This window comes from Oncorhynchus mykiss, chromosome 9 (assembly GCF_057628025.1).
Source record: "Oncorhynchus mykiss isolate SJ-2025 chromosome 9, ASM5762802v1, whole genome shotgun sequence".
Lineage (NCBI taxonomy): Eukaryota > Metazoa > Chordata > Actinopteri > Salmoniformes > Salmonidae > Oncorhynchus > Oncorhynchus mykiss.
Genome location: NC_143030.1, coordinates 52398626 through 52421906, shown reverse-complemented (window position 1 = coordinate 52421906; position 23281 = coordinate 52398626). Strand labels below are relative to the sequence as shown.

At 41.2% G+C, this 23281-nt stretch overlaps 1 protein-coding gene across 2 annotated transcripts; it reads left to right on the top strand.

Moving 5' to 3' along the window:
• Window positions 1-20387: 20387 nt before the first annotated feature.
• On the top strand, window positions 20388-23226 carry hes4 (hes family bHLH transcription factor 4). Of its 2 annotated transcripts, none has more exons than XM_021615959.3 (4): window positions 20388-21719; window positions 21905-22000; window positions 22110-22197; window positions 22304-23226. In XM_021615959.3, exons 1-4 carry the CDS (start codon window positions 21612-21614, stop codon window positions 22882-22884), a joined length of 873 nt encoding a protein of 290 aa, XP_021471634.2. In that variant the 5' UTR covers window positions 20388-21611; the 3' UTR covers window positions 22885-23226. The 2 variants fall into 2 exon arrangements, with proteins under 2 accessions (XP_021471634.2, XP_021471635.2); XM_021615960.3 differs by having other exon boundaries at window positions 21333-21719; window positions 22307-23226.
• Window positions 23227-23281: the final 55 nt, after the last annotated feature.

Below are 23281 nucleotides of genomic sequence, written 5' to 3'. Positions count from 1 at the left end.
TTAAACATATTGCCCAACAACATGTGGGCATTTCCATGTAAAGGTTCAGATACACAGAGAAAGGTAATTAGCACCATTTCCCAGAGTGTCGTCAGTTAACTTTTTGTTGTTCACATAGAACAGTTTAACCTCCGATTTGCTTTGTTTAAATACCCCAGGCCACAAGGTGACAGTAGCTTGTTTGGCTTGTGCCTGCTGTAGCTACTGTAAGCTAACTAGAAAGCTGTGCTATTGTTGTTCCTAGCTAGCTAGCTAGAATTTGTAGTAAGCCCTTGTTGATACTAACCAGATGGCCATAACTAGAAAACTAGCAAAATTGTTAAATTATAAATGAAATTATATTTGTTTTTAATGAATTTTAATGCCTGTTAGCTGTCGAGAGACGGAGGAGTAGCTAGCTATGTTGTGCTAAATGGCAATGCTAACTGTTTAGCTAACATTAGCTAGCAAGCAAACTGGCATTGGCAGTATGTGATTTAATTATTTTTTCACCATCTTGCTAGATAGATAGCCTGGTAAACAATTTAGTGTTCTGTGCATTGTGCACCAACCTTGTCTCTGAGCACTTCATATTATTCTGTATGTAAATCCTAGACACTCCATTTAGTATAAGTTATATTTCATTTGGTATGTATTAATTTGTGGATGTCCATCACCATTTTGTATGATATGTTATGAATTACAATTTGTATTATACGTTGCGAATTTGCAAAATGTATGATATGTTACGAATTCTAGCTAGGTGGCTAACATTGGCTAGGCTAGGGGTTAAGTTTAGGAGTTAGAGGAAGGGTTAGCTAACATGCTAAGTAGTTGCAAAGTACCTAAAAGTTGCTAAAATACAAAAGTTGTCTGTTATGAGATTCGAACTCGTATGCTAAATGTTCGTGTTATACGCCCACCCATCCACCCCAACAGCTAAAATACAAAAGTTGTCCTTTATGAGATTCAAACTCGTATGCTAAATGTTCGTGTTATACACCCACCCATCCCCTCCAACCAACCAGTAATCATCTGTCTTATGTAATTAAACCAAATGTATAATATCATACTAAATGGTGTGTATGATTTACGTACAGAATAATACTAACTGCTCTGAGACCAGTTTGCGTGCACACAATTCCTTCATTTCATATGAAGTGTGTGTGACTGCACATTATCAGACTTGAACTTAACAAAAACAATCCTTCTTCAAGCACAAAACTCCTTAGCTAGATGTAAAAGATGTGAAGACTTGCACTAGAACAAAATATGTATTATGCAGCTACACCAGTTTAAGTATAACAATTCTGATAAAAGGGGGTAGATTACTTCTGTTGGCTCCCTCATGTGGAGGTTTGCACTCTCTGATTGGCTCAAAGTCAAGTTCTAAGCCACTGATGAGCATTGTGGTTCTACAAGTAGAACCAGCAGGTTAGTCTGTACCAGGTAGGTACACAGCAGGGACCTATTTTGTTCTAGCAACAGAAGGAATGGCCTCCTACTGTGCTAAGTACCTATCTGCAGTCAGATTTCTCGGTGTGTGTGTACCATTAAAGGACCCATGAGCACCAACATGTGAAGTTACTCCTACTCTTATGGGTAAAAATGAAAGCTAGTTATAAAGCCTCTTTAGTCATTCGATATTTAGGAAACCTCATGAGCTGAGTTACCAGCAGGTGTCTTGATTATAGAAAAAAGGAAGCTTGAGTCATTGGTTGCTGCACCATAGATAGGCAATTGCTTTGGAGTTGAATGTTTGGATAATTTTATATGAGCATGAAACAGTATCTCTTGCGTTTTTGACAAGGATTTTACATTAGGCATATTTTGATATTGATTATTTCATTAACCCACATCATGCTATTTCAAGTTATACATGTGGAGAGCAATATCAGGTTGTTAAAAAACAATGCCTAAATTGGACATGCCTGTAAGTTTGGCAATTGATAGCATTTAGGGCCTATGTGTTCAGTGATTAGTGGTAGACCTTTCAAACATTTTATGCAACATTATTGACAAGTGACTTGATGCCTATTGTGCCAAAAGCGATTTAGTGTTATTGAACGGGAGTGATGAGTGTGTTGATATAACAGTAATATTGTAAAAATTCTAATTTTAACAACCATCATACTGTATGATTCAGTATTATTCAAAATATCAGAATTGGTCCCAAAAATATATATTATAATAAAATAAATTAAGTTATGCAAGGCAACATATTATGCAATAATTAAGAGTAGGAAAAGTGATCATGTCAGGCGTAAATTATGTCAAAAGTTTTACCATTGCAACATTCAACGTGGTTGTCTGAAGTGCTATAGAGTTCACATCTGGCAAAGCCTCATTGCAATTGGTTATTCCCCATCATTTGCAAAAGTAACCATCCACCCGTGGCATCTTTTTGTGTTGGTAAAATTATTTATTGTCACGTTCTGACCTTAGTTCCTTTGTTTTGTCTTTGTTTTAGTATGTTCAGGGCGTGAGTTGGGGTGGGCAGTCTATGTTATTTTTTCTATAATTTGGGATTTCTGTGTTTGGCCTGCTATGGTTCTCAATCAGAGGCAGCTGTCAATCGTTGTCCCTGATAGAGAACCATACTTAGGTAGCCTGGTTTCACCTTTGAGTTGTGGTGATTATTTTCTGTTCAGTGTTTTTTTTTTTTGTATTCACCGTTCAGGACTGTTTCGTTCTCGTTATTTTGTTTTGTGTTCATGATAATAAATTATCAATATTGACACTTACCACGCTGCGCATTGGTTCTTCCACCAACAACGGCCGTTACATTTATGCAAGAAATGTCGGTGGAAATGCTTTTATGTGCAAATATTGATATAGGCCTAACAACCATGATGTCGAAGTTAAAAGGATCGGACCCTTTTTTTCAATTTTCACCTAAAGTGACACACCCAAAACTAACTGCCTGTAGTTCAGTCATTGAAGAAAGGATATGCATATTCTTGATACTATTTGAAAGGAAACACTTTGAAGTTTAAGGAAATGTGAAATTAATGTAGGATATTTTCTTGTTACTTACAACCTCATGCTAATTGCAATAGCCTACGTTAGCTCAACCATCCCGTGGGGGACCCACCAATCCTGAAGATGTTTGACTTGGAGTCACGCAATGGCATGTTGTGTGGTCCTCCCACTATGACGTTGAGAAAGCATGCAGTTTATTAGGCTACAGATGAAATAAATGATTATGAACTTCACAGGGTGCTGAGTGTGCAAGGTGATGAGCCTTTCCAATAAATATCAAGGGACAGTCACAGCCAGCTGTGACACAGCCTGGGATCGAACCCGGGGCTATAGTGACGCCTCAAGCACTGCGAGGCGCTGGGATCGCTGTGACACTCAGGAGGCAAAGATTTCATGGTTAAACAAAACTCTTTGCACAAGTACTACATTTAACAATTAACCAAGACAACAACAAAAAACACCCAGCTCAGAGGAGGCTTTAGGATGCTAGGTTTCCATCCAGTCGGTGAAAGATTTTCATGCGAATATTGTAAAATCACATTTTTCCCTCCAGATATTTGTTTCCATCAAATTGACTTGTTGCAGATAAAAGCCTGTGTGTGATGACATAGAGCACATAAAATAAATTGTACGGTTAAATTCCCATGTATCGAATAAAGTTAAATGGATTTCAATCTTATTTTCAAGTTAAATGGATTTCAATCTTATTTTCAACTATACTGTTTTCTCACCCAAAAAATTGCATTATGTGCCCACCCTGGTATTGGCATGTGTGCTAACCAATACTGCTATCTGAGCACTGTTGGCTAGAGCACACGTAATAGCCTATATTAGTGGTCACCAACCTGTTCTGAGTAAAGATCTCTTTTGCAGTCAAAAAGCAAGCCGAGATCTACCGCTAAGGTGCGCGCTAATAGAGTTTCAATCGGTGACATCACTCGCTTTGAGACCTTGAAGTAGTGGTTCCCCTTGCTCTGTAGGATATTTTGTTGTGGAGCGATGGGTAACGATGCTTCGAGGGTGACTGTTGTCTGTGTGCAGATGGTCCCTGGTTCGAGCCCAGGTTGGGGCAAGGAGAGGGACGGAAGCAATACTGTTACATAGGCAGGCATAATACATTATCACAGCATAATGGCTACTTCAAAATTCAATCTTTGATAAAATAGGTCAGTTCAGGGCCTGAAACTAACTTTTTTGGTCCACCAGACGCTCAAATTGTTTGCAGGGCAAATATTTTTTACTACCATAATTACACTAAAAACTAAAAACAGATGAGCATGCTAATGTTTCTAAAACAATACATGTATTTCTAGTAAGTGATGTGGTATATTGCTAAATTGTATTTCATTTTTTGTGACCCGAGTCTTTTAACCAAAATATCACAGATGAGACAAATGTTCAGCTGCCCCTTTAAAACCCTTTAAGCGCAGGAGGTTACCGTGGCAACGAGGGCACTCCAGCCGCTGGAGTCTTTAGTTACAGTGTGCCTGCCTGTGAGATATGATAATCTGATTAGTAGCTGTTGTCTTCACTGAAGCATACACTCAAAACAATGTAACTAGCCAAGAAACAAAAGGACAAAGGTTCACTTTAGTACACTTTCAAGTAAATTAGACCAACTCGTGTGCCTGTGCGCTGCGCTTCTAAAAACGAATCACTTCAATGACTGGACGCACAGGTCCTCAGCCGAGCAGTGTTGATGAGCGTTGCGCGAGGTTGGATATATAAGAGTCGTAGGTCTTTGTGTGATTAGCTACCAGCTCTGAAACACAAATACAGAAACACGTTTAAAAAATCAACTGCATGATTTATTTTGCTATAAATGTGCTCACACTTGACCACTAATATTTTTTCTTTGCAAATACGAATGAAATGCTTGCACTGTGGTTCCCTGACCACCCGCAAACGTTGTAGCCTATAGATTTTACCCACCAATTGCAAAATCGAACGGAATTATGGGTGTTAGTTTTAGACCCTGGATCAGTTAGTGTAGCACTTGCGAGGCACAGCGGCACAGCCGAGTATAAATTGAAATCATTTGCAAATAATTGTATTTTTTATTTTACTAGACTGATGGTAGGATACCTGCATTTGATGGTCATGGTGCTTTCAAGACAACTGAGAAATAGTAAAACAACGAGGTAAAATCACAACACCAATGATGTTCAGGTCGGAAAGTTGGGGCTATATATACTGTAGATGCCCGAGTTTCCAACTTGGAATTCCGAGTAGCCTAATATGACTGTTCAAAACTATGTATTTTCTGAGTTCCCAGTTGTCTTGAACACACTGATGTAGGAGTTGTCGGTGTTCCGAGTACCCAGTTGATATGAACACGGCATTAATCTCAGCGGAGGGAGGGAGAGAGCAGCAGATGGTCAGTGTCTCACGGTCCCTGCTATCGCCTTCATTTCCTCCAGTGGGACTGATGAGAGAGAACGGACAGTCTTCCACCTGATGGTGTAACTCGCATATGCCTCAAGCACAAATTCATGTTGTTCCTATGACCAGAGAAAGTGAAACATTCCTTGATATTAAAATAGATATGGCGAGCTGATAATAATAGCTTATTTATATAAACGCTTGGCTATCGATACACTTGGCTGCTCAGTCATTGCAGCTGCAGCGTGAGTTGGCGTTTTATGTTTTGTAATAGTGTTGACAATACTGAATACACAATTAAACATGAACTCACTCGTAAAAACAGCAGCTCTTTGCTGTATTCTTTGACAGTCTCTCCGATCATGGTTTTAAAAGTTGTGAAAGCTAGTCTAACATTTGTAGGCATGGTGGTTTGAGCTATCAGATTGGCCAGCACAGTAGGCACACTCGATTTATCAACAGATATCCTGGTCTGCCGGGTAGGCAGAGTTGGTATTTTAAGACAAATTAAATGGTTCAAAATCGGGAATAATTTGTCTACCTGGTGCGCAGGGCTTCTGAAACAAGTGCACCTAGTGGCAACAGCGCATAACAAATAATATTTTAAAGCCTTTATCATTGGCTTTTTTACCTAAATTTTTGGTGATCCACTAGCAATGCCTTGAAGATAGACCACTGTTGGTGACCTCTGGCCTACATGATTAAATTATTATTATGGGGGGGGGGGGGAGTTATATAATTTTTATTTGTCAAATGGCAGCCAAGCATCGACTATTATTGTCACCAGAATAAGTCCCTCAATATTGATTGGAAAGGGGCATCAAACTCATCATCTTGCACTTTCAGCACCCTGTGAAGTTCATAATAATTTATTTCATCTGTAGCCTAATAAACTGCATGCTTTCTCAATGTCATTGTGCTCTAGCGACTCCTTTTGGTGGGCTGGGCACCTGCAAGCTGACCTGGTCACCAGTTGTACAGTGTTTCCTCCAACACATTATGTGGCTGGCTTCTGGGTTAAGCGAGCAGTGTGTCAAGAAGCAGTGAACACCAGTCTCAACGTCAACAGTGAAGAGGCGACACCGGGATGCTGGCCTTCTAGGTAGAGTTCCTCTGTCCAGTAAACAGTGCATCAAGAAGCAGTGAACACCAGTCTCAATTTCAACAGTTCACTGTTGACGTTGAGACTGGTGTTTTGCGGGGACTATTTAATGAAGCTGCCAGTTAAGGACTTGTAAGGCATCTGTTTCTCAAACTAGATACTCTAATGTACTTGTCCTCGTGCTCAGTTGTGCACCAGGGCCTCCCACTCTCTTTCTATTCTGGTTAGAGCCAGTTTGCACTGTTCTGTGAATGGAGTAGTAGACAGCATTGTACGAGATCTTCAGTTTCTTGGCAATTTCTCACATGGAATAGCCTTAATTTCTCAGAACAAGAATAGACTGATGAGTTTCAGAAGAAAGGTCTTTGTTTCTAGCCATTTTGAGCCTGTAATCGAACTCACAAATTCTGATGCTCCAGATACTCAACCAGTCTAAAGAAGGCCCGTTATATTGCTTCCTTAATCAGCACAAATCAAATCAAATGTATTTATATAGCCCTTCGTACATCAGCTGATATCTCAAAGTGCTGTACAGAAACCCAGCCTAAAACCCCAAACAGCAAGCAATGCAGGTGTAGAAGCACGGTGGCTAGGAAAAACTCCCTAGAAAGGCCAGAACCTAGGAGGAAACCTAGAGAGGAACCAGGCTATGAGGGGTGGCCAGTCCTCTTCTGGCTGTGCCGGGTGGAGATTATAACAGAACATGGCCAAGATGTTCAAATGTTCATAAATGACCAGCATGGTCAAATAATAATAATCACAGGCAGAACAGTTGAAACTGGAGCAGCAGCACGGCCAGGTGGACTGGGGACAGCAAGGAGTTATCACGCCAGGTAGTCCTGAGGTATGGTCCTAGGGCTCAAGTCCTCCGAGAGAGAGAAAGAAATAGAGAAAGAGAGAATTAGAGAGAATATACTTAAATTCACACAGGACACCGGATAAGACAGGAGAAGTACTCCAGATATAACAAACTGACCCTAGCCCCCCGACACATAAACTACTGCAGCATAAATACTGGAGGCTGAGACAGGAGGGGTCAGGAGACACTGTGGCCCCATCCAATGATACCCCCGGACAGGGCCAAACAGGAAGGATATAACCCCACGCACTTTGCCAAAGCACAGCCCCCACACCACTAGAGGGATATCTTTAACCACCAACTTACCATCCTGAGACAAGGCCGAGTATAGCCCACAAAGATCTCCGCCACGGCACAACCCAAGGGGGGGCGCCAACCCAGACAGGAAGATCACATCAGCGACTCAACCCACTCAAGTGACGCACCCCTCCTTGGGACAGCATGAAAGAGCACCAGTAAGCCAGTGACTCAGCCCCTGTAATATGGTTAGAGGCAGAGAATCCCAGTGGAAAGAAGGGAACCGGCCAGGCAGAGACAGCAAGGGTGGTTTGTTGCTCCAGAGCCTTTCTGTTCACCTTCACACTCCTGGGCCAGACTACACTCAATCATATGACCCACTGAAGAGATGAGTCTTCAGTAAAGACTTAAAGGTTGAGACCGAGTTTGCGTCTCTCACATGGGTAGGCAGATCGTTCCATAAAAATTGAGCTCTATAGGAGAAAGCCTCCAGCTGTTTGCTTAGAAATTCTAGGGACAATTAGGAGGCCTGCGTCTTGTGACCGTAGCGTACGTGTAGGTATGTACAGCAGGACCAAATCAGAGAGATAGGTAGGAGCAAGCCCATGCTTTGTAGGTTAGCAGTAAAACCTTGAAATCAGCCCTTGCCTTGACAGGAAGCCATTGTAGGGAGGCTAGCACTGGAGTAATATGATCAAGTTGTTTGGTTCTAGTCAGGATTCTAGCAGCCTTATTTAGCACTAACTGAAGTTTATTTAGTGCTTTATCCGGGTAGCCGGAAAGTAGAGCATTGCAGTAGTCAACCTATAAGTAACAAAAGCATGGCTTAACTTTTCTGCATCATCGTTAAGTAGATGGAAAAAAGCTGTCCTTGAAACAGTCTTGATATGTTAGTCAAAAGAGAGATCAGGGTCCAGAGTAACGCCAAGGTCCTTCACAGTTTTATTTCAGACGACTGTACAACCATTAAGATTAATTGTCAGGGGGCGCTAGAGAGCGTGCTATGGAGTTGACGTGCTTTGCTAGAGCTCCGCTCTATTTTGAAACAAATTAGTATTTATCTTAACCTCTCACAACCTATAACTTCAAACAAATATGACAAAGGGAAAAGGCACCAAAAAAGGGGGCGCTAAACAAGATAATTTGAATGAGATAGACCACGAACCAATTTCAACGTCGCCAACCCACGAGGAGTTAGCTTCCAAGAGTTCCAGAGTCTACTCAAAGTGACATACTGGCTGCCATAAACTCACTAAGCAAAAAGGTGGACACAAGGCTGGCTGATATCTCAAAGAGTATTGGGACTTTGGCCGAAACTGTGAAGGCAACTAAGGGAAGGGTGCATGAGGTTGAGCAGACGACAGTCGATCACGAGGCCAGGCTACAGGACATAGAGAGACAGTGCCCAACGTTCAAAAATGACAACAAAACCCTGAAAGCCTGACTGGAAATGCTCGAGTCGCATTCAAGATGCCAGAACATCCGAATATGTGGGATCCAGGAGGACACTGAGAAAGGGAAACCCACTGAATTTGTCTCGGAGCTGATACAGGCATTGCTGGGGAGTGAACACTTCAAAACGGCCATCCTGGTCGACCGCGTACACAGATCTCAGGCAACGAAGCCGGCCAAGGGCGGGCCACCAAGGCCATTCATTGTACGGCTGCACTATTCCCAGACCAGGGATCTCATCCTCAAGCTGGCTAGTCAAAAGTTCCCCCTTAACTACAACGGAGCCAGGGTGTCTTTCTACCCAGATCTTACCTTGGAGGAACCAACGGAAAGAGTATGATGAGGTACGCAACAAATGCAGGGCGGCCAACATCCAATATGGATTCCTCTTCCCAGCCCGGTTTAAGGTGACAGTCGAAGGATCAACACGTACGTTTGACAACCCAAAAGAGGCCGATCTGTTCTTGACAAGCAAGGTCCCTGGCTGAGGATACAGAAGGGCTGTGTCAGCCGGCTAAATGGCCAAATACAGGCCAGGAATGTGTTTGAGTTTCCGGCCTATGTCTTTTCGATTAGAAGATCAGAAATTGGGACTTATATGATAGGTGAGATGTTGTGGCTAATATAGCATTGTTTAGCATATCATGTTTTAGCGCCACTCACCCCTTAACGTGAGAGTTAAGTGTTGTGTTATTTAATATTAGTTTATATGTGGAGCATCTATAGACAACGAGTTAGTTCAAGCTGTATGTCTAGACACCCTAAGGTTTGTGTGTTAGCCAAGGAGTGCTTCGTTTGGGGAAGTCACTCAGTAAAGGGACGGGAGGAGGGATGGGGTCTGTGTTTTATGTTCACATTTATTAATACAGGTGGCATGACAAGCTCCCACACGGTGTGACGTTTTTCTTCTGGGTTTTGTAGGACAACAACAATTTGCTCTAAAATAAGAAATGCCACAGTGACAGAGCACAGAGTAGACCAGGTGGAATAAAGACAGTCAGCTGGAACTGTAATGGCTTAGGGCATGTGGTGAAACGAGCTAAGGTTAAAAAAATGTGAACTTCCTAAACTAGACGGGGGACGGGGGGGGGGGGGGGGGCAGCTGCTGCACTCGATGCAGGGATAACTTTGGAGGAAATTAACACAGCGATAGTACAATTTCCAAACAGCAAGGCCCCTGGGCCCGATGGATATGTAATAGAATTCTATATGAAGTACTGCACCAGTCTATCTCCACTTATGTTGCGAATGTTTAAACAATCCAAAGAAAATGCCAAACTCCCACAAACACCGCATGAGGCTACAATAGTACTGATCTTGAAAAAAGATAGAGATTCTGTAACGGTTGTCATCTGGAGATAGAGAGGACCAAAGCGCAGCATGGTTAGTGTTCATCTTAATTTAATAATAGTCAAAAACTGAACATTTCAAATACAAAACAACAAAAGTGACAACCGAAACAGTTCTATCTGGTGCAGACACACAAAGACTGAAAACAACCACCCACAAACCCCAACAGAAAACAGGCTACCTAAATATGGTTCCCAATCAGAGACAATGACTAACACCTGCCTCTGATTGAGAACCATATCAGGCCAAACAAGAAACCCCACATAGAAACAGAAAACATGGACTGCCCACCCAACTCACGCCCTGACCACACTAAAACAAAGAAAATACAAAAGAACTATGGTCAGAACGTGACAGATTCCATGGAGATGTTGTCTTATCGCCCCGTGTCGTTACTTCCCATAGAAAACAAGGTGTTGACAAAGATATTGGCAAACCGATTGAAAACATATATTTCCGACATCATACACCCTGACCAGGTTTTATCCCGGGCCGACATATATACTACAATTTGAGACGCCTTTTCAACGTAATGTATCACGATCATAAGGTTGAGGCAGTGGTAATAGCTCTTGACGCAGAGAAGGCGTTTGATCGGATTGAGTGGAAGTATATGATGTCGGTTCTGGAGCACTTCGGGTTTGGAAAGGAATCTATTAATTGGATAAGAATTATTTATGTACACCCAATGGCGTCCGTGGTAACCAATCAAGAAATGTCGCAGTCATTCCGCTTGTTCAATGGGTGCCGACAGGGGTGCCCTATTTCGCCTGCTCTCTTCGCTATAGCCATGGAACCCCTTGCTACTCGCATTCGGGCATGTGTCGATATAGCTTCTGTTAAAATAAAGGACACACAGCACAAAATGTTGTTCTTTTGTTTTTGTCCAAGCCTAAAACTTCTGTTCCACCCTTACTTAACTTGATAAACACATTTGGCTCCTTCTCTGGCTACAAGATAAACTGGCAAAAAAGTGAGTTGATGCCAATATCACGGCCTGTGGATATGCAATTTCTGCAATCTACCCCGTTTCGAACAGTGATGGACAAGTTCACAAGCCTTGGCATTGTAGTGACAAGAGACCTTGATCAGCTATTGAAAGCGAATTGGGACATGAAAATATATCAGCTTAAACAAAATATAGATTTTTGGAAAACTCTGCCTATCTCCTTGGTTGGTCGTATAAACGCTATTAAAATGGTTGTCCTACCCAGGTTTCTCTACCTCTTCCCAATGTCTACCCAATTTCATACCACAAAGCTATTTTAAGAAACTGGATTCAATAGTAACTCCATTTTTATGGGATAACAAGGCAGCCAGAATTTCAAAGAAGCATTTATGCAAGTACAAGATAGAGGGGGGCTTTGGCCTTCCTCACTTTACACTGTATTATTGGGCTGCTAATCTGAAAATGGTGTCTTTCTGGAGGGAAAGTTTACCTGCGATGAGACAGAAGGATGTGCCTTCATGGCTTTTGATTGAGCAGGCCTCCTGTCAACTTTCCTCACTCCCTGCACTTGTTAATAGCCCATCATATGTGAAAAAATCCACTTATCACTCTAACCCAGTCATTTGTCATACGCTTAGGATCTGGAAACAGATGAGGTATTTTCTTAACATACCCACTGTATACATTGACCGCCCAATTTGCCTGAATCATGCTTTCCACCCTGCATTGGATGATGTGGTGTTTTCACAGTGGAGGGAGAAGGGGCTCACAACAATTGGTAATCTATACATAGATGGTCAGTTAGCTTCATTTCAACAATTACAGGGAAAGTTCAACATGCCAACAACAAATGTTTTCAGATACCTCCAAATCAGGAATTTCGTAAGGACACATATCCCACAGTATGGCATGAAGCCAAATAGTCCTACATTAGATAGCTTGATCCTTGTCAAACCCCATTCAAAAGGGTCGGTCTCTAGACTGTATGATGTGCTGCAGGCCTACATAGAGGTATCCACAGACACCATTAAAAGGGATTGGGAACAAGAACTTGGTTCAGAAATCTCAGATGAGGACTGGGTAGAAGCTCTCAGGAATATAAACCACAGTTCAGTGAATGCCAGACACAACCTTGTACAGTTTAAGGTGATACACAGGTTACATTACTCAAAAGTAATACTGCATAAAATATTCCCGGACACCTCACCACTGTGTGAGAGGTGCAAGCAGGATGAGGGGACGTTGACCCACTTATTCTGGACATGTCCTAAGTTACATGCTTACTGGGCTCTCATTTTTGATAACTTATCTAGAGCCTTTGATAGAGTTCTAGCCCCAGACCCATTGATCGCTCTGTTTGGTACAGTTGATGGGAATAACCACGAAGGGAAGGCTGTCTTTCTTTGTACTCTATTAGCCAAAAGGCTCATATTGCAATTTTGGAAATTGGAGACTGTACCTACCTTTGAAATGTGGTTACGGGATTTAGGGAATGTAATACATATGGAAAATATTCGATACAATACCTCCAATAGAAGTCCAATGTTTTACAAAATATGGCAGCCGATACTGGATAAATGGTCTAGTCCCGCTTCATAACTGGGTTGACGATCTGCTGCTACTCTGTGCTGTACTCCACTCAATATTTATTTTTGGCTTAACTACACTGCTTGTAATGACTATATGCTGTCTTCTTATACATGTACCACCTAATAGGATTTTGTTTTATTTTGTGTATGTGTGAGTTAAGTTTTGTTTTGTCCTCTAAATTGGCCATCCCATTCAACAGTACAATGAATGTCATTGTTTGTATTGCTGTCTTTTTTATTTTATTTTTTATTGGAAAATAATAAACATATTATTTAAAAAATATATTAATTGTCAGATTCAACAGAAGATCTCTTTGTTTCTCGGGACCTAGAACAAGCATCTCTGTTTTGTCCGAGTTTAAAAGTAGAACGTTTGCAGCCATCCACTTCCTTATGTCTGAAACACAGGCTTCTAGAGGGCAATTTTGGAGCTTCACCATGTTTAATTGAAATGTACAGCTGTGTGTCATCCACATAGCAGTGAAAGTTAACATTATGTTTTCGAATGACATCCCCAAGAGCTAAAATATATAGTGAAAACAATAGTGGTCCTATAACGGAACCTTGAGGAACACCGAAATATACAGTTGATTTGTCAGAGGACAAACCATTCACAGAGACAAACTGATATCTTTCCGACAGATAAGATCTAAACCAGGCCAGAACTTGTCCGTGTAGACCAATTTCGGTTTCCAATCTCTCTAAAAGAATGTGGTGATCGATGGTATCAAAAGCAGCACTAAGGTCTAGGAGCACGAGGACAGATGCAAAGCCTCGGTCTGATGCCATTAAAAGGTAATTTACCACCTTCACAAGTGCAGTCTTAGTGCTATGATGGGGTCTAAAACCAGACTGAAGCATTTCGTATACATTGTTTGTCTTCAGGAAGGCAGTGAGTTGCTGCGCAACAGCCTTTTCTAAAATGTTTGAGAGGAATGGAAGATTCGATATAGGCCGATAGTTTTTAAAATATTTTCTGGGGCAAGGTTTGGCTTTTTCAAGAGAGGCTTTATTACTGACACTTTTAGTGAGTTTGGTACACATCCGGTGGATAGAGAGCCGTTTATTATGTTCAACATAGGAGGGCCAAGCACAGGAAGCAGCTCTTTCAGTAGTTTAGTTGGAATAGGGTCCAGTATGCAGTTTGAAGGTTTAGAGGCCATGATTATTTTCATCATTGTGTCAAGAGAAGAGATATAGTACTAAAACACTTGAGTGTCTCTCTTGATCCTAGGTTCTGGCAGAGTTGTGCAGACTCAGGACAACTGAGCTTTGAAGGAATACGCAGATTTAAAGAGGAGTCCGTAATTTGCTTTCTGATAATCATGATCTTTTCCTCAAAGAAATTAATTAATTTATTACTGCTGAAGTGAAAGCCATCCTCTCTTGGGGAATGCTGCTTTTTAGTTAGCTTTGCGACAGTATCAAAAATCTATTTTGGATTGTTCTTATTTTCCTCAATTAAGTTGGAAAAATAGGATGATCGAGCAGCAGTAAGGGCTCTTCGTTACTGCACGGTACTGTCTTTCCAAGCTAGTCAGAAGACTTCCAGTTTGGTGTGGCGCCATTTCCGTTCCAATTTTCTGGAAGCTTACTTCAGAGCTCGGGTATTTTCTGTATACCAGGGAGCTAGTTTCTTATTATAAATGTTTTTAGTTTTTAGGGGTGCAACTGCATCTAGGGTATTGTGCAAGGTTCAATTGAGTTCCTCAGTTAGATGGTTAACTGATTTTTGTCCTCTGACGTCCTTGGGTAGACAGAGGGAGTCTGGAAGGGCATCAAGGAATCTTTGTGTTGTCTGTGAATTTATAGCACGACTTTTGATGCTCCTTGGTTGGGGTCTGAGCAGATTATTTGTTGCAATTGCAAACGTAATAAAATGGTGGTCCGATAGTTCAGGATTATGAGGAAAAACATTAAGATCTACAACATTTATTCCATGGGACAAAACTAGGTCCAGAGTATGACTGTGACAGTGAGTAGGTCCAGAGACATGTTGGACAAAACCCACTGAGTCGATGATGGCTCTGAAAGCCGAAAGCCACAACAGTTTTCAGCTGTGCTAACATAATTGCAAAATGGTTTTCAAAATGATCAATTAGCCTTTTAAAATGATAAACTTGGATTAGCTAACACAACGTGCCATTGGAACACAGGAGTGATGGTTGCTGATAATGGGCCTCTGTACGCCTATGTAGACATTCCATATGAAATCCGCCGTTTCCAGCTACAATAGTCATTTACAACATTAACAATGTCTACACTGTATTTCTGATCAATTTCATGTTATTTTAATGGACAAAAAATGTGCTTTTCTTTCAAAAACAAGGACAAGTGACCAATAACTTTTGAACTGTAGTGTACATTTTAAAGTGAAAAATCTGAGTCTCAGCACAATGCCATTATTGCAATTTCCCTTGTGTAGCAGCAGCATTGGGAAGAGGCATGCCATGTACTGTAGATGGCCTCAAACAGTAGTTATATTTGACACATGCCTTTGTAATAATTAGATTTCCGATCTGCTTTGCCCTCAGTGTTTGATCCATAGTCTTTGTAGTTCCCACCCTCTCTTTTAACTCTTGAAATTTGCAGGCAGGAGGGAGAGGGGGTTGCCCCATTGCATGGAGGGCAACCTAGTTCAACAGTGCTCAAGAGGGAAATATCTCTCATAGTGAATTCCAGTTCAGAGCGCTGATATGACTGAAGGGCAGTGGTGTGCCCAAACTGTAAGCGTGGAATTCAAAGGGCTGCTGAAACCCTATAATGTAATTATGGCAACAAACTCTCAGATCCATTAACTTTAAATGGTTCCACAGTCACCATTCACTCAGTGGGCTGCCATGTCTTTTCTCAAGGGAGGCCTCTTAAGTCTCATGAAAAGGCGTCTTCTGTACTGATTGTACTCATTGTCTTTGTAAGCATGCTATTAGCGGGAGAATCAAGTTACGGCACACCACTGATGAGAACAACAGAGATGTACGATTATAGATAGGGGAATGTCTGTTCAACTGGGCATCTCAGCTCAGGGTTCAAATACCAGGAATACCTCCTCTAAAAATGATCAATGTTGAGTTAAATAATTTGACAGACATTTATTGCAATGTCTTCTCTAAAATAAACATTTATATTTTATAGGCAAATTGGACGATTAACCAAACAGAGTAATTCACACTGCTATTACAAGAATATATTTTTTGTTGAACTAACATTGTCCTTTGGTGACAAAACGGGTCTATGGCTAGCACATTGAAAAATAGGGAAAGTTTAGAACTCAAATGAAGTCCCTAAGGGATCTACAGAAACATTCCATTTTTTTACAAAATAATGAATGATGAATTGGATAATTGTAGATGTTTAAATTCAGTGGGCGTAGTATTTACATCCATTAATGCAATATAAACAATGGATGCTTATTGCACTAAAAGACTAGTTAACTTGCTGTGAAAACGTTGGTCCTCTCTCTGTGTCTTGAAATCAGGGAAGATTGCATTAAGAATTGTAGTTAATTCAACATCCTTCAAACATTTATTTGGGAATCAAATTAAAGGTTCCAGTGATTTCCAGAATTGAATTTGGTGTTTTTTGTATTGCTAATCTGTGGCGTTCAGCCTCTTTACACAGACACCAGTGGAAATTCCCAAATGCATCATTGAACAACTTTAATGCACTCCCCCAAAGTATTTCAGTTTAGTGACCCATTCTAAATAACCTATATCATTGAGGTACAGAGGTTTATAAAGGAGTCCATTGGAATCTGTGCTCAAAGGACTTGGTGGAATTTGGTGGAAGCCTTGATGAAAAGTGCCCCCCCTCCCCCCAAAAAAATGAGGATAAAGAAAAAGTATAGGAGATGTCAGGACGCCTTTGGAAGGAAAACAAACTGCGGCGACCAATGTGAGTTGACTTAATCTGATTAGGCTAACCTCATCAACAGCCCACTTAAAAGGGAGAAGAAAGCCATGAATTGGGCTAAGAAGCGAGAGAAAGGGGTCTCTCTTTGCTCAGAAAACTGAGGCTCTGTGAATACATCACATTATACTAGACATGCTGGTCTGCAGATGGCAAAATGACAACAAACTGCTTAAAAAGCGAAGCAAATATAATTGATCCAAGTTTTTTTTTCAGATACGAGAACAATAAAGGGAGTAATGAGATTAAGAAAGAATAAGGTGAAAGTTCACGAAAAACACCACTCTGTCACGTTTGTGGTGCTAACATTCTGCTTTGACGTCTTTGAATGCAGCCACCCCCTTTCACGCTATGAGAAATATCACCCGCTTTATATGAATTAATACATTTTTTGACAACTTATAAAACCCCTAACAGAGCTAGTAACACATCAAACAAGAAAATCAAGACCAGGGAAACAAGGTGTTTTAATACCTATACAAAACGTTTAATACATCAAGTTATTCCAAATAGGAAAAAATCCCTAGCAACAATAATATCTTAGGTGGATAAGTGTTCTGTCTGTGCATGTGCTTAGTATACATTTAACAATAAATCAGTAGCTGCACTGCTGTAGGTGGCTATGTTTTGCTGATTCAAGTCCTTTGTATATGAGTAAATCGTTAATGGTGCTGTCTGCATCCTCTTTTGGCACTTTTCCTTGCCTTTATATAAACACTTACCAAGATGCTGCTGTCAAAATGTATTTATTTTGAGCAAACATGAGCGTCTTTCATTTCTATGGTCTTTCAACAACAAAAAACTTGGAGGCTTTAAAAAAAAAAATGTGTACATAACAAACCTTAAGACAATAGACTACACCTGGACTCTCAAAACTGATGTCAATCTTTCCAGCAGCAAGTACTCTGTCAATCATATTCTACAAACACAAAGGATCAGTTCATCATAACTTATTACTAAAAGTTGAGAAATTGGCCTGGGAAGTTATCTAACATTGGACACCTAGAGCGTGATAATCTATGTTTAACAGTATTTCTCTGTTTTGCCTGGTGTTTTGGTCCTTGTAAAGTAGCCACAGTAGTCATCTGGAGGAAGAACACAAGTCACCTTTGCAGGCTGCCTTGTGCGAGGATTGACCATAGTAAACACAATTATGAGAACTGCAATTAAAGAGTATGCGAGGGGATTGGCTGGCCAACAGCAGCTAATACAGATATAATTGACTCTATTTTCTGCATTCTGCACACGGATTTGGGGGAGAGCAGAGGGTGGCTCATTACCCAATGACAAACTAACCAGGCGCCGGTGAAAAGGAGCTGTTGAGCTCACTCTGAAGCAGGACAACAGCCTACTGGACTGTGATAAATCTGCAAACACAGCCCCTTCCCTTTGGTCTTTTCATCTCCCCGGCTTCTCTTCACTCCCTCATAAACTTAAGTCAAACAGCAAGTACTTTCGCTTTACTTGTTTGATGAATGTAGGCTAGATCAGCTCTCAACAGTGATTCCTGTACTCTGCATTCCACTGCATGGTATTGTCAGTGTCGACAAGTGTTTCAAGGATGTAATAATGATGGGAGGCATTTGGAATGTTTCAACCAGTTGGAAGGGGATTCCTGTTTTCTTTGTTGTGCACCACAAAGACTTCCAAGTTTGAAATTCCGGAACGTGGACAGAATTATGGATGTTAATTTTTTTCAAGTTGCCCTTCGCTAGTCAACTGAAATGCCTTTGAATAATTTGATCTCTTGAATTGTCAGAGTAAAAAAAAAAAAAGATTAGAGAGCGAATCCAGACCAGAAAAATGGTTTGTCATCCAACAACATCCAATCACACAAATAAAATCCCTAAACATGTCAATGCATACCACTACAATAGGGGGCAGTGGTAGTGGGAAACCTATGCTCTCCCAACAAACCCCATAGAACTAGGTATGCATCATTTGCTCTGATCCCAAAGCAAATGAAGTAAACGTGAGCTCAAGTACACACAGCTGGCCCTTGAGACTTGGGGATCCCGGGTAAACAAGTGTCCAACATGCTCTGGCAGAGCTCACCCACCGAGGACTAGAGCTCATGAACAATGACTGATACGACACCAGGCCAGAGAATATGCAGGACTAAGGCTTAACAAACTTTTATTACATTTGGTACTTGTCAATAAACTTGTGGTGAACTCTGGATCATGGACTCAGACAGGGGTTTTAAGATTAGGGTAATTCCACAGTAACAGAGTGACACTATAAGACTCCAATTTTTCCCTTTAAAATCTATGTCAAACAAAAAACAATGATTGCAAAGTGCAGATACAAAGTTTGGTAACAGAACAATGGTACAAACAACACAAACCGTAATTCTGTTACCAAACTTTGCATCCGCAATGTTGTTCAAGTAAATGTTTTTTTAAATGTTCTATGGAAATTGTTAAAAGTTGTACTTGTGCATTCATTTATATAGTTTGTTTAACTTTAAAATCATTGGTTGTTGTTTCACATACATTTCAAGGTGAAAGATCAGAGTCTTGGTGTCACTATGTTACCATGGAATTGCCCATTACTCTGTTAAATCCACAAGAATCTAGGCCTGTTAGCGGGGTATACAGTATTTATCATAATTGTAATGATTCAACTAGTGAGTTGGGCTTCACTGTGCCACCTTGTGGCCAATGTAAGCAGAAACACATTCTTTGTGAGCATGTGTGGAGTTCGTCAGAAATACATCTGTGGTATACATACACTGTAGACAAGTGATAGGCTTACTTGTCGACATCAACTATAGGGTGCTTCCTTTCCCTCTTGTGATTTTTCATTAATTAATTCATTATGTAACCAATAAGTACTGAATGCACAAAAACAAGCTGTACTCCCCCCATCTAAGAAATGTTTGCTAAAAAAAGAACACATTATAGTCATTCTCATGCCAGTCATCCATGATTAGGCCTATAGCCTAGCTGTTGATAATTCATTACACTCTTCGTTTGAGTGGTAAACCGCTGAACATCTATGGTCAACGGCACATACCTCGCTGTTGTCAGTTCTGGATTTGAGAAACCAGAAAAAATTAGTCAGTAGATGGCGCCCTTTTCCTTCAAACTCAGGCTCTCACCACATTATCCTTGTAAATTTCAAAAGTTATATATTACTTATGCTATTATGTAAGGTTATTACATAATACTATTATTTTCTGTTATTATCTTTCTGCTTTCAATGTGTTGTGTGACCTGCATTGTTTTGTAGCCTAGGCCAAATGGCTTCCATTCTCCATAGAGGAATTAACGAGTTCGGGAAGAAAAGGGTGAGTGCTATCTGAGATCCTTGGGACGTCCCTACACGAAACCCTAATCATAACCCTTAGCCAAACGGCTTCCATTCTCCATAGAGGAATTAACGAGTTCGGGAAGAAAAGGGTCAGTGCTATCTGAGATCCCTGGGACGTCCCTACACTAAATCCTAATCATAACCCTTACCCTAACCATAACCCTTATCTAGCCCGAATCATTTTCAGCGTCAACTTCAATAGGGTAGGGACGTCCCAAGGATCCAATGAAAAGTCCCCCTCTAGGCTGTAATAAGGGAAATCCGTTTCGGCACGTGCTCAGTGGAGGCTCAAGTGTACTGAGCAGGCGCACACAGTGCGACTTGGCAAGCGGACAGATGTCGCATCGCTCTTCCTCCGCACCCTTCACAGCTTCCGCGCTGGAATGATTGGCACTTAGATGTTCATACAGCCAATAAGACGTAGCTCAGTTAGATCTGCATAAAGTGGCAGCCTGCCATTGGTTGACTGCGTGCCCCTGCAAACAGCCTCGCGTGCCATTACAGTTGTTGTTCTGAGGCGCAATTGGATCTCTGGATTAGGCCTAGCTACTGATAAAATATTAATACTAATAATTAATAGGTTAAGACGAAGTGAACAGCTATACTGAAATATTAACCTATATCATTGAAGTATTAATGTATAGTTATTACAACCCTCATGTTTATCCAAATATAGATGCATTTTAAGCATTTGCATCAGTGAATATTAAAATAGTCTAAATGTATTTATTGGGTACTTTAGTATAAACCTACACACACTTTTTGAATGTAGGCTATAGTCTTGCCTTCGTCCCATTAGGAAAAAATTATTTATTTTTGACATTTGGGATCGGCCTATAGAAACTATTGAAAAAATACACATGCAACATTATTTCAAAGGTAGGCTATTTATATCAACATAGTATTAATAGCAACGTGAGGCTTTGTAAACTACAGTATCTTTAAGCATCGTGAATATTTGTGAACACAAAAAGCATACATTTTTTTAAGGGTATGAAGAAATTGGAAGTAAACCGCCAGCGCATTCCCCCAATTCGCCTTATCACTTCACAGACAGACCGACTGCACTCGCCGCTTTGTTGTTTGTCCCTCCAGTGCCGATTGAGCAGCGCGTGACTGACAGCCCGCGGGGGTGTTGTCCAATCAGCAGTCTGCCCCGCGCCCAATGGGTGAGTCCGCACGCCCATTGGCTGAGACGAGTGTGGGAAAGAATGCAGAGAGGGTTTCACACGAACTGGGAGCATGCGAACCGTCTATAAGTACGGCTGGCGTGTGTCGGCAGCAGAGCAGACTCGACCTGCCCAACGTAGCTTGGCACAGCGCACTCTCTTATACTCGCGAGTGATACAGCTGATCAGTGGGACTTGCTCACTTCTGCGTGACTGTCGTAGGATATCTTTCACACTGGTTACAATTTGAATTAAACATAAAGAAGCAGAAATATTTTCCAACATCTCTAAAAGGATATATTTTTTCTATCTGCCGGAGGAGGTCATTTAATCCAAAATGCCAGCCGACACCATGGAGAAACAAACGGCATCCCCTATTGCTGGTGCACCTGCAAATGCTTCCCATACTCCAGACAAACCCAAGAATGCCAGCGAGCATAGAAAGGTACACTTCTAAAACTGCCTATGGATTTAAAATGAATCTAATATATTCAGCATAGACCTGCTATGCTAGGCTAATGTTGTTGCAAATTAAACTGTAGGTAGGCTAACGACATTTTACTTGAGATACTCAGAATTATCCACGAACATGCAATTATCCATGAACATGCAAAAACATTTATTTTGCAGTCCTCAAAGCCAATCATGGAGAAACGTAGGAGAGCGAGGATAAACGAAAGCCTTGGCCAACTCAAGACACTCATCCTCGATGCACTTAAAAAAGATGTAAGTCAAAGTGATTTCACAATTGAAAATGACTGTTTAGTTCATTATTCCTGGGATTTAATGTGGTATTAATGCACACTCCTTAACTTTGCTATGTTCTTATCCACAGAGTTCCAGACATTCTAAATTGGAGAAAGCCGATATTCTGGAAATGACAGTAAAGCACTTACGGAATTTACAGCGTGTGCAGATGACTGGTAAATTGCAATGCGAATATCTAATTTGACATCTGATCAACACTTCATTTTTACATTTTCATCGAATAGACACGATTTCTAATGCTCTCATGTTCTTTTTCCTCAGCAGCGTTGTCAGCAGACAATACTGTCCTCAGTAAATACCGGGCGGGATTCAACGAATGCATGAACGAGGTCACTCGCTTCTTGTCCACCAGCGAGGGGGTGAACACGGAGGTGAAGTCGCGGCTTCTCAACCACCTGTCAGGTTCCCTAGGCCAGATGATCGCCATGAACTACTCACAGCCAACCCCAACTCAACAGGCTCACCTTGCGCAGCCTCTTCACGTGCAGCTACCTTCTACCGTGCCCAGCAGTGTCTCTATGGGTTCCAAACTCAGCACCGTGGAAGCCTTGTCTCCAAAAGTTTTCGGGGGGTTCCAGCTTGTGCCTGCCACCGATGGACAGTTTGCTTTTCTTATTCCCAACCCTGCATTCGCCTCAGCATCAACCCCAGTCATCCCTCTGTATGCTAACGCAGGTGTACCCATGTCGATTAACGCCAGTCCTGTCCACTGCAGCTCTGCGCCAACAGCATCATCCCCAGTCCATGGGATGACATCATTCGTCGGTGTTTCTCAGGCGGTCAGCCCTGTCGGTGTCAGCACTGGTTCGGAGAGCACGGAGGCTGTTTGGCGACCCTGGTAGTTTGGTTGAAATGGACTCTACAATAATGAAAGTTATTTTCATTAAGTAAATAGTTCCGTTCTAGGGGACATAGTTTCATTTGTTGGACACGGTAAACGTTTGTTTAAGTTATTGGCTGATTCCAAAATTTGGATGTTGGTGATAAATATGGTGTCCATGCAATGGAAGATTTATTCAAATGTTTGTGATGAAGTACTTTTTATGGAAATATTTAGTTTTGTACAAAGTTGATATTGATTGTTATACCAAAGCTGTGTGTTTTTATATTGTTTGTCGTTTATGTTTGGAAATTGATGTTGGGCAGTGGCCCATTGACCTAATAAATCAGTTGTCAGAAATTAACCATTTTGTCTTCACTTCCATATCACTGCTATAACCCTTACAGTGGTGAAAAAAG

Coding starts and splice junctions, on each gene's coding strand:
- hes4 (XM_021615959.3), top strand. CDS start 21,612: ATGCCAGCCGACACCATGGAGAAACAAACGGCATCCCCTATTGCTGGT. Junction 21,720..21,904: donor ATGCCAGCGAGCATAGAAAG/GTACACTTCTAA, acceptor TTTATTTTGCAG/TCCTCAAAGCCAATCATGGA. Junction 22,198..22,303: donor ACAGCGTGTGCAGATGACTG/GTAAATTGCAAT, acceptor CTTTTTCCTCAG/CAGCGTTGTCAGCAGACAAT.